At 38.5% G+C, this 12,299-nt stretch overlaps 1 protein-coding gene across 1 annotated transcript in view; it reads right to left on the reverse strand.

Moving 5' to 3' along the window:
• Rrp6 (exosome component Rrp6) overlaps positions 1-12,299 on the reverse strand; it is a 251,754-nt gene that overhangs the window by 125,498 nt on the left and 113,957 nt on the right. Inside the window, exon 10 of the mRNA XM_090393930.1 lies at positions 10,156-10,312. Within this exon, the coding sequence (XP_090250056.1) occupies positions 10,156-10,312 (157 nt within the window). The remainder of the gene's footprint in view (positions 1-10,155; positions 10,313-12,299) is intronic.

Here is a 12,299-nt window from a genome sequence, read left to right on the forward strand (position 1 = left end):
CCTATGATACAGTATGGCGTGAAGGTCTTATATACAAATTTCTTAGCATTGTCCCATGTAAACGGACTGCACACTTAATTTCCTCCACGCTCACTGAACGTTTCTTTCAAGTTATATTAGAAAATAAAATGTCCCGACAACAAAAACTTAATAATGGTCTTCCACAAGGGTCAGTATTGGCACCCTTACTTTATAACCTATACACATATGACCTGCCTGCTACCATCTCACGCAAGTTCTGTTATGCTGATGACACTGTAATTGCCATTCGACACAAAAACATGAGTCAGGCTGAAGATGTACTTACAAAAGATCTGAAAACTATAGGTGAATATTATAAAAAATGGAGGCTCAAGCTCAATCCAGACAAAGCAGAAGTATCAAGCTTTCACCTTAATAATCACATGGCAGATGTCATTTTACACATCTTCTTTGAAGGATGTTTACTAAGACACAATAAGTTTCCAAAGTACTTGGGCGTTACCCTGGACCGCACGCTCTCTTACAAGCAACACCTAACAAACGTTTCTGCTAAGTTAAGAACCCGTAACAACATAATACAAAAACTAATAGGCACGACATGGGAAGCAACAGCCGATAATCTGCGGATTACTGCTCTTGGTCTAGTTTTCTCTGTTGCCGAATATTGCTCACCAGTGTGGCTAATTAGCACACATGTTAAACTTGTTGATAGCCAACTAAATAATACAATGAGACTGATTTCTGGCACAATTAAATCAACGCCCACACACTGGCTTCCAGCTCTTAATAACATTGTTCCACTGAATCTGTGCAGGACTAAGGCTCTCTTACAGGAGTATAAGAAAATCTTGAAGAACACAGCCCTACTAATACATTTAGATCTCCCAGACTTAAGTGTACGACGATTGAGATCAAGACATCCACCACTACAATTAGCCCAACTACTACTACTACATTCTAATTTTGATTTGAAGCAAAAGTGGCAAGAACAGTGGGAGAGCCATACAGATGACATCACAAAATTTTCTCTCAATGAATTACAAGAAAGTTTTGATGCTTGCTCACACCTCCCACGAAAATCCTGGACTCAGCTTAACAGAATACGAACTGGTCATGGTGTATGTGCAGACATGCTTTTTAAATGGGGTAAATGACCATCCCTGCATTGTGATTGTGGAGCTCAGAGACAAACTGTGAACCATATTGTGACTCACTGTTATCTCAGAGCATATTCAGGAGACAAATTGGACTTTTTAAGTGCTACACCCGCAGCTATGAACTATCTGACCAATATGGATATAACCTTTTAATTTTATTGGTTTTTAAAACGACTTTTGATTTTTTAATTTTGTATGTTATTAAAGTGTATTGTACTGCATGTTTCGATATTCATGCCATATGAATAAATAAATAACTGTGTAAAACTAGCTAAACAAAAGTCATGGGAGGACTTTGGTAAGAAATAAATATCAAGAAGGTGGCGAGATATTCTGGAGGTTGTTGAAGCTCAGAAATGGAAGAAAGAGTGCTATAAAAGGAATTAGAGATGATAAAGGTAACATGAAAAATGGAGAAAAAGATATCCTTCAAGTAGGGAGTAGTTACTTCGAAAAAATCGCTAAATGAAACTATCAGTAACAGCACAGTGGTAAAAAAAAAAACACACTCAAAAGGCATGCAATCAGGAATACATATCCATATTTGAAGTAGAAAAAGCCATCAAAGGCACGAAATGCGGAAAGGCAGCTGGAGTAGATGTTATTCGACCAGAAGTGCCCAAGTATGGAGGTATAAAAGTCTTACAGCGGCTGCATATTGAAAATTTATTTTTCACTTGGTTAGAGTATAATAAATTTAGTTTAATCCTTTATCCAAGTGTGAGCAAACAAAGTTTTTGCCTGAAAGCATCTTCAGGACTGGGGTAAAGTGGTACAACACCAGGGCAACTCGTTGCAAAGGTGGAGCAAGATACCAACACTCCTGTCTCAGTATCTCCTATAATGCAAAACACATCTCCTTGCGGATATGTCTAATGTTATGCATTAAGGGAAGGGCCACTACCCAGACTAGTTTCAACCTTTATTGAGGTCTCTTCAGTGGGAGCCAGGCCCAAGTTGAGATACCAGGCAGAAGCTTTAGCAGGTCATCTCTACCTATAGGAGTTGCCAAATGGTGTGCCACCCTTTTTTAATAAATTACTCTGGATTTACTCAATAAAGGTTGAAACTAGTCTGGGTAGTGGCCCTTCCCTTAATGCATAACATTAGACATATCCACAAGGAGATGTGTTTTGCATTATAGGAGATACTGAGACAGGAGTGTTGGTAACTTGCTCCACCTTTGCAACGAGTTGCCCTGGTGTTGTACCATTTTACCCCAGTCCTGAAGATACTTTCAGGCGCAAAGTTTGTTTGCTCACACTTGGATAAAGGATTAAACTAAATTTATTATACTCTAACCAAGTGAAAAATAAATTTTCAACATCTTTCTCTAAATCCAGAGTAATTTATTAAAAAAGGGTGGCACACAATTTGGCAACTCCTATAGGTAGAGATGACCTGCTAAAGCTTCTGCCTGGTATCTCAACTTGGGCCTGGCTCCCACTAAAGAGACCTGTTTGCAGCGGCCCTGAGAGAAAGCTCCATGTTCCAGTCCTTCTTCAAACCTGTTCCAGCGGATTCCAGCAACAGTTTAGGAGAACCGAAATGAGAGCTCCGATTGAAGTCGTGCCTTGGTAAGATTCCTTTGTTCTTTTTTGTGGTTTTTTTTTTTTTAAGGCCTATACACGGCATTCTGCTACTTTATAGGAAAGGAATAGACTATCCTTGGAAAGTCTTCTTCCTTTCTTTGTTTAAGTAATGTCTTCGGTTTTACTGAGGGTAAGAACCCTCGGGTTCGAAATTGATGCTAATATTGAGATGCGGACGTTTGCGACGACTATAATTAACTATGTTAAGGCAGACAACATTTCTGGCTTTACCCCTTACGGGGGGGGGGGGAAGGTTTCAAGTTGTATGTACTAACGTTGCAACTAGAGAAAAATTACTGACAGGAGTCGAGTGCCAGGGAAAAGTTTTTCATCCTTTTGTGGTAGGAAGTCTTTCCAAAAGTGTAAGAATAGATCGCTTCCCACTAGAATATCTCGAAGAAGACACTGATATCATAACTAAAGTCTTCTCGAAATGGGGAGCTGTGCGTGATATAAAAATTGGCACGGACGCTGACTTCCCTCAGTGGAAGTCAGGTGAAGTCACCTTTTCCATCATGATGAAGGCAGAAATTCCGAATTTCGTCAAGATAGGATCGGCCAAGGTAATGGTCAGCTACCCTGGCGTAAAGCGACAGTGTTTTAAGTGCGGTGCCCTCACGCATCTCGGGGCTCAGTGCCCGAAAATGAAATGCAGGAACTGCCTGACAGCGGGCCATACATTGCAGAATTGCCAGTCGGCCAGCTTAAAATGTGGTAACACAGACCATAAAGTGGACACCTGTCCAAGTAGAAACCATGCAGAAAGAGTGGGAGCTACTATTACGCCCAACACTGCAACACCGGAAAACAATATCAGTGGCATGGAGCAGAACGACTTCCCAACCCTGGAGGCTGCACATGAAAGGGCAGCAACAAAGAATCACACCGCCACATCGCAAAATGAAGTAACAGAGAAACCGACAGACAAATTTGTAGAAGCAGCCAGGAAAGACACGAAGCATGAGGAGCCAGCCAACGACCAAACCACCACCACCACAGAAAATAAACAGAAGCACCAGCAGGAAGGTCCTATCATGGTAGTTGAAGAAATAACAGAAGAAGAAACAGTAGAAATGGAAATTCATAGTGAAGAAACCACACAAAAAAGGCCAGGCAGCCCTGAAGAAGGGAATGTAAAAAAACCAAAACCAGGGAGTCCGGGCATAGCTGAACCTGGAAAGGTAATAGCAGAACCCACAAAGTACCCTTATGCAAAAGCCAATGCGACAATACTACATCTACTAAAAGACTTCCCCGAGGAAGAGAAGGCTTTACGAAATGGTATAGAAGCATTCGGGGATATCCTGCTTATCCTCACAGGGAAAAACGGGCCTAAAGTGGTAAGCGCAGAGTGGAACGATATGTTTGTTGAAGACATAGACGAAATCACTTCAGAACAAATCGAAGAATTTATTTATGCAAAGGATGATGCAGGAGCAGCATTGTACAGAGGCCTAGGAATGTTAAACTACTCCCGCGGAGAAAAGTTAGCAGATCACATCCTCAAAACCCACAACAACAGAAAGCAGGAGGATGTAAGCCTTGCTTAACAGGCAGACAAGTCAGTAGATTCATCGTACTGAGCGACCAGACTCGGGGGAAAAAAAAAAAAAAAAAAAAAAACCTTTTCTCTTTCCATTTCAGATTAGAATTTTTGTTATGAAAAGGTATTTGGCTATTCCACAGGAGGGGGTACCCTGAGAACCTGGGCTGCGAAGGCCTACATCGAGGCAGTGCAGCTCCTTGTGAGCTGCATCACTCAGGCCAGGCTCTTCTGGTCATTCAGTTTGAAATTCTGAAATTCACCTAGTTTCTTATTTCTTTGGTTCTGTCTTACAAATTGTTATATGTACGTTTTAACGTTATTTACCAGTTTCCTTTTTCATGTGTTGCTTCTTTCATTTGTTTTTCCCCCGCTTTCCTCGGGCGGCCATCTGAAGAGGTGACTGACCGAGGAAAGCTGAAAAGAACGGATGGAGGGAGATAATGTCGGAGATCTGCTTGGTGCTGACATTTAAGTCAGGCCAAGTAGATCGACCGAGGCTCTTTTAACTATCTACTACTATCCACTCTACCTTTCTCCTCCTCTCTCACTATCAAGCTGACTCTCAGCACAACTTTTTTTAAATCTAAAGAGGCCAGTGATGAAAGGCATGAACTCCCATTCGACCTCAATAAAGGTTGAAACTAGTCTGGGTAGTGGCCCTTCCCTTAATGCATAACATTAGACATATCTGCAAGGAGATGTGTTTTGCATTATAGGAGATACTGAGACAGGAGGGTTGGTAGCTTGCTCCACCTTTGCAACAAGTTGCCCAGGTGTTGTACCACTTTACCCCAGTCCTGAAGATACTTTCAGGTGCAAACTTTGTTTGCTCACACTTGGATAAAGGATTAAACTAAATTTATTAGTGGCTGCATAGTTCAGAATAACTGGACAGAGAGACAAATTCCAGATGATTGGAGTAGAGCTCTCATAGTACCCATATATAAAAAGGGAAATAAAACTGAATGCGAGAATTACAGAGGTATTTCTCTACTGAGTGTTCCTGGTAAGATTTACACAAGTATACTTGAGAAACGGTTGTGGAAAAAAATCTTGGTGAAGAACAAGCTGGATTTAGGGCAAATAGAGGCTGTGAGGATTAGATCTTCACTTTACAACAAATAGTTGAGAAATCATGGGAATACAACAAAGATCTGCACTTAAGTTTTGTAGGTCTGGAAAAGGCATATCACAAGGTGCCAAGAGAGAAGCTATCGAAAACACTACAGTTATATGGTGTCAATGGGACATTATATCAAGCAATACTTAGTCTTTATTTGAGTTGTAAGTCAGCAGTTAGAATGGAAGAAAGTACAGGAAGTTGGTTTAATGTTAAATTTGGTGTCAGACAAGAATGTACATTATCCCCACTGTAATTCATTATCTATATGGATCACATTATAAAGGTACACCCCTTGAGGGTACATGGCAGGAATTTGATGATGATGATGATGATTATAAAGGAAAGTGGTATTAAACCTGATATCAAAATTGGAGATGTTAATCTCAGCTTTTTGCGTTATGCAGATGATGTTATACTTCTAAATAAATCTGCTACATGTCTACAAGATTCCCTGAATAAAGTGAATAAGTGTTGTAATAGGTATGGTAAGAAGGTCAGCATTAACATGTTCATTGCCAATCACGCGATGCGAGTTCTCACCAAACGGCCGATCACGCATTGACGTCGCTAACTAAATAAAAAAATAAAAAAAAATTGGCCACCACATGAAATTCCAATTTTCAGCTTGGCAATGAACGATATTGCGCGATCATGTGATGCGAGTTCTTACCAAACGGCCGATCATGCGTTATCGCGTTGACGTCGCTAACTAAATAAAAAAGTAAAAAAAATTTGGCCACCACACGAAATTCCAATTTTCAGCTTGGCAATGAAAGTGTTAAAAAGACAGATAATGAAAATAGGCAGAAGCACTGAAATTATCAACTGCATTGTGAATGAGAACCTATAGAACAAGTAAAACATTTCAACTACTTAGGCATGATTTTAAGTGAAGATGGTAAATTAAATATGGAATAAGAGAGAAATTAGCCAAAACACTAAATTAGCTGTATTCAAGATAGTGTTCAAACCAAATTTAACTTATGGATCTGAGAGCTGGGTCAGTAGTAAAACACTTGATCAAATACTAGAGATTCTAGATATGAGAGTCCTGAGAAAGATTAAGGGCATGAAAACAGATGGCATCAATAGCAACAGTATATTAAAAATGAGGATAGAGCTTGAGATTGTCAGCATCCAGGAATGCATTAACAGAGCTAATTTCAGGTCACTGAAACAGAATGGGTGAGAACAGATTGGCAAAACAGGTGTTCTCTGTTTTGATTGGCAGGAAAAAGACTCAGAGGAAGACCAAGATTTAGGTGGATTGATACAGTAAGAGGTGCCTTATATGATGGAAACATAAGATCTGATAATGTTGAAGTCTTGACAGGAAAGTGACTGATTTGGAATAAAATTGTAGATAGAAGTTAGTAATGATATAAATTTTTCATATAGTACTATCATATCCTGTACACCCTTTGAGGTGTACATTGCAGGAATTTGATGATGAGATATATTTAAGACAGTTCAGAAATCTCAAGATTTCTAAACTGTTTGTCTTAAAGTGAAAATAATATTTAAGATATATAAACATCCATTCATATGCTCACTGGGCATCCATATATCCCGTATGGTCACCCCAATGCTCAGTGATGTGCCACACCAGGCCTCTCCATGTAGCCCTGTTGTATGCTTTTCTGGAGGCTTCAACTTTCTGAAGATCAGTCACTACACACACACACACACACACACACACACACACACACACACACACACACACACACACACACACACACACACACACCATCAATGTCAGTGATGATCTACCCCTTCCTCTTTGTTGTGAGAAGTCCTTCGTCCATCCTTTCCTTTCAATGTGTACAAATTATTTTAACTTTCTTCTGTCAAAATCCTTAAAGTTCTACTATTCTTTTCTAATACCGATTCATTTGTATGCCTTTCATCGGTATATGATATCCTCAACAGTCTTCTGTAAAACCACATCTTAAAAAGGAGCTATTATTTTCTTATCTGAATTCTTTATGTTCCACATCTCACATCCATAAGTCACTGTTAGAAAAACAACTGCACCCAAAATCCTCAACTTTGTTCCCATGGAGATAGATCCATCCTTCCAGATTTTAGACAAGTCTCTGACTGTTGTTTTTAGCCATTCCTAATATTCTTCTGAACAGCAATTCTTCACATTAATAATGGATCCCAGGTACTCAAACTTGCTGACTTCAATTCTTTCTGCATTAAGGTACACTTGCTCCTCAAGAGCTTCCTTTGTATTTCCTTTGAGAACCATAATCTTTATCTTGCTAGGATCGAGTTGAAATCCTCTGTTATTAATGATCTTGTTAACTTTATCAAGAATTTGTCCCAGTTCTTCCTTGTCATTACAGAGGAGTATGGTATTATCAGCATACCTCAGATTACTGATCAACTTACCACCTATCCTAATTCCTATCTTGAGCTTATCAAATGCTTCATGCATGATGTCCTCAGTATATACTAAACAAGTGAGGAGAAAGTAAACATCCTTGCCTAACTCCTTTCCCAACCTGAAGCAAATCAGTCAATCCAAAACCTGTTCTTACCATGGCTTCATGCTCCCTGTACAAGTTGGCTATCAACCTGATATTGTGTTGAGGAAAACCCATTCTTTTCATTACTTCTCACAGTTCCACAAGCTGAAAACAAAAGCTTTAGAGTAGTCTAAGAAACAGATTACCAGAGTGAGTGAATTGTTTATATTTTTCTATGGTCTGTCTAAGGCAAAAGATCTGATCTCTGGTGCCCTTACCTTTCTTAAAACCTGCTTGTTCCTCAGGCCTGCCTCAATCCCATTTAGCATGATCTTCAATAAAATTTTGCTTGCATGAGATATTAAACTAATAATTCTACAGTAGAACTTTAGAGAACATGGCTTAGAGACTGGAAGAAAGTTTTCATACTACTACATAAAAAGGGAGATATGCAAGCCTTCATATCTCCCTTTTTATGTAGTATGAAAACTTTCTTCCAGTCTCTAAGCCATGATCATGTCGCCCATATCTTTGTAATCAATCTATGAAACACTCTTATCACTGCCATCCCCTGTGGCCTTAAGTAACTCTGCAGGTATTCCATCTGCACCCAGAGCCTTATTGCTGTTAAGCTGCTTAACTGCTCTTTCAACTTCATGCCTAAGTGTAGGAGGTTCCAAATTGGAATTTTCTTGGTGAGAGGGCTCCACTTTTTTTTTTTTTTAATCAACTCTATTGTACAGTTCCTCACAGTATTCTTTCCATCTGTTTTTAATTTCAAATTCTTCTGTTAGTAATGCTCCATTCCTGTCTTTGATGACATTCAATTTGGGTTTAAACTTATGCTTTAGGTCATGAACTAAATAAAACATCCTTTTATAACTGTGCCTCCTCATCTGGAACTCTATCTCTTCTAATTTATTAGTATAGAACTTTTCCTTGTCCTGCTTGATGGCTCTTCTGACTTCTCTATGTAATCTCTTATATTCTTCAGTGTCTGTGTCTCTGTTTTTCCAACCACCCTCTTTTGATTAGTTCCCGTGTTGAATCTGATATCCATGGGTCTCTTAGTCTTCTTATTGGGCCTACATACTTCTTGGCTGTATCCTGTATTATCATATTGACTCCTTCCCAAAACATTTTTGGTGAGTTCTCCTCATTGGTCTTAAATAAATCATCCAACGGAGTTGATGTTTCTTCTGTGAATCTCCTAGGAATTACTCTAAACGTCCAATCTAGTGGGATGTGCCAGACTTGGAAGATTTTGGAGTCTTAGTCTTACTTTGGCTCTTACTAGCTGATGGTCTGTATCACAATCTGCTCCAGGACAAGTATGCACATCAGAGATGCCTGTCTTCCACTGCTGGAGAGCCAGGATGTAATCAATCTGGTGCCTTGCCAATCAATGCAAGATATCCAAGTATAGGTTTGTCGTGGGCATTTCTGGAAGCAGGTATTGGTAATAACTAATATGTTAGCATGGGCAAATTCCAACAGTCTTTCACCACAGGTGTTACATTCACCAAGACACATGCCACACTCTGGCCTAACTCTCTTGCTCTTCCCCACTTTTGCATTTAAATCCCCTAAGATGTAAAGTATGTCTCTCCTTGGTAGGCAGTCCAAAACAGTCTCAGTTTTCACAGAATTCCTCACTCTCTCCTTCAGGCCTATCCGTGTGGGATGCATAAATTACAATGATTGATACACTGGTAGGCTGAGTCTGAAGTCTAATAGAATCCTATTATTAAGAGGGTTATAACCAAGAAGGCTTCTTTCCTGAGCTGTCTTCAGTATCACAGCTACCCCATGATGCTTTGAGTCACCACCTGAGTAAACAACTAGCTTACCATCCTGTCTTTTGAAGTGACCTTCTCCATTCCCTCTGGTCTCTGTAATTCCCAGGATATTAATTTTATACCTATCCATCTCTGTAATAAAATATCTACAACTCTGTCTCCACCACTCCACAAACTGCAATTTTCGTGCAGTCATATATGGAGAGTAAGTAATGTGTATCTTCTCTAGCATACTGTATCATCTCTCTCTCGTGGTAAGGGTCTATGAAAAAATAATAATAAAAAATATATATAAATAAAAATCGATTATGTTAACATGCATGAGCTATATTTGAATTTGTATCACTGACTTTTGTTGGAGACCCTCTGCCTAAGCCGTGAATGCAGAATGAGATGTATTATAAGGCACAACCATATTAGCATTTTGTAGTGAAGTCACTGCAAGAAGAAAGCGGATATAAAGAAAGAAGATATAAACATACCTTAAGGCAAATCAATTTACTCCTTTGATACACAGACATGAAAAGATTCTTCTGAGCATTTCCTTGGTTAAGTAAATCATTTTTCATGCAGTCGTATATGAAGAGTAAGTAATGTGTATCTTCTCTAGCATACCGTATCATCTCTTGTGGTAAGGGTCTATGAAAAAAAATATATATATAAATAAAAATCGATTATGTTAGCATGCATGTGCTACATTTGAATATATATTTCTTGAAAATGAATAAAACAACTGTTATTGTTATTATTAAGAGAGACCTCCAGGGAATCAGAGACTCATCGAGGGAGGCCACATACTACACATACCAGCTATCATACTTATTCTTGAATTTATTCGCACCACATGCACTCGCAATATCCAATGGCAATCCATTCCAATCACACACCACCCTTTGAGAGAAAAATCCAGCCCTCACACCCTTCTTGGCAGCCTTCATTCTCAGCTTCCAAGGATGCCTTCTCGTCCTTTCCCCACCCTCCATAAATTGAAATCTTGTATGACCCTTTCAGAAGTTTGTAAGTCTCAATCATATCACTCCCTCTTTCTCCTGTTTGCTAGTGTCTGCAGTCTACAAATTCTCAATCTGTCTTCATAATCAGTATTCCACAATCCTGATATCATTTTTAACACTATCCTTTGTACTCTCTCCAATATATCAGAATCACAACAGAAACCATGAGGCCAGACTCTTATCAAGGCCATGTAAAGAGGAAAAATAACATCCTTATCTTTACATGTGAACGTTCTTTCAGCATTGCAATTATCTTTTGAGTTGTATTTGCAATCTTTGCCACATGGCCCCCTAAACTTCAGCTATCTATTAACACTCCCTAGCCTCATCAGTTTCTTCTAGTCTAATCCCATCAATATAATATGACATTGGATATCTAATCATGCTGAAGTGAATGACTTTACATTTACTGACATTGAACTGACACCCATTTTACCATGCCCACAATTCCAGCTTATTCAAATCATTCTGCAAAGATTGATTATCAGCAGCATTCCTGATTACATTTTTTTCTAATAAAGGAACAAAAAAAGTAATAATGAAATGGATTTTCTAATGAAATTAGAGGAAAAAAAATACCTCCCCCCTAAAAAAAACAAATTTGAAGAGAAACTAGAGGGCATCATAGATAGTAGTTATTCATCACCCACGATAAGAAGAAAGACCTGTGTCTGGAATTTTTTTTAACACAGTAGAGTGACTGCCAAGTCACTGATATGTGTCAAATTCTTATTCATATAGTGTTTTGGAATGCTAAATCAGGAAATCAGTTTCTGTTTAAGATCTTCAGCAGTATTACCTCTAAGCATCATCATCAGGCATTTTTGTCTGAAACACAGAAGCATTTTTTTTAATGCTATTAACAGTACCAAATGGCTGACAACTACCTTTCCATTTACACTATCTTTCTATACACACTATTTGACTATTATTTCCGAAAAGATGCCTGACAACATTTATATTTATATGTCAATGCATCAAATTACATTGTTACATGCAGATATCATCCTCTTCATATCTACGAGACATTCAGGGAATATTATAAATATTTCAAGGCTATTTTGAAGTATTCAAATCACATTTATGGAGTTATAAGGAACCTGATCTTAACAGAAGATGGTCAGTCCTATTTCCAAACTGTTACATTTGTCAAATATGTGTGTGTATATTCACAAAGCAATTTGCCTTTTAAAGGCAGAATAAAAAAACTCAATTAAAAGAGAAAAAACTCGTGCCACTGACTTGAACAGTTAACCCATTTCTCCTTTAAAGTGAGATCTGATGAGAGTTTTTTTTTAATTTTTTTTTTATCACAGATGATATATGAACTGATTTCTTTTCCAGGCATTTGGATACAAGAGACCCTCTTTTTTTTTTTTTTTTTTAATTATTGAAGGAACACCACAATAAGTAACTACATGTGCAAAGATATATGGGTATATGCACCTTTCCTCCTTAGTTGGTAAGTAACAGCAGCCTACCTTTGAACCGAAATCATGACATATACAAGAATAATGTTAATATTTTAATCCACACAAGTTAATACAGTAATACTCCGACTTACGTGAATCCGGAGTTATGTGGTTTCTTATGTGTGTGTATTCCCGTCCCAC

This window comes from Typopeltis vanoorti, chromosome 6, assembly GCF_054136105.1.
Source record: "Typopeltis vanoorti isolate ZY-2024b chromosome 6, IOZ_Tvanoo_1.0, whole genome shotgun sequence".
Lineage (NCBI taxonomy): Eukaryota > Metazoa > Arthropoda > Arachnida > Uropygi > Thelyphonidae > Typopeltis > Typopeltis vanoorti.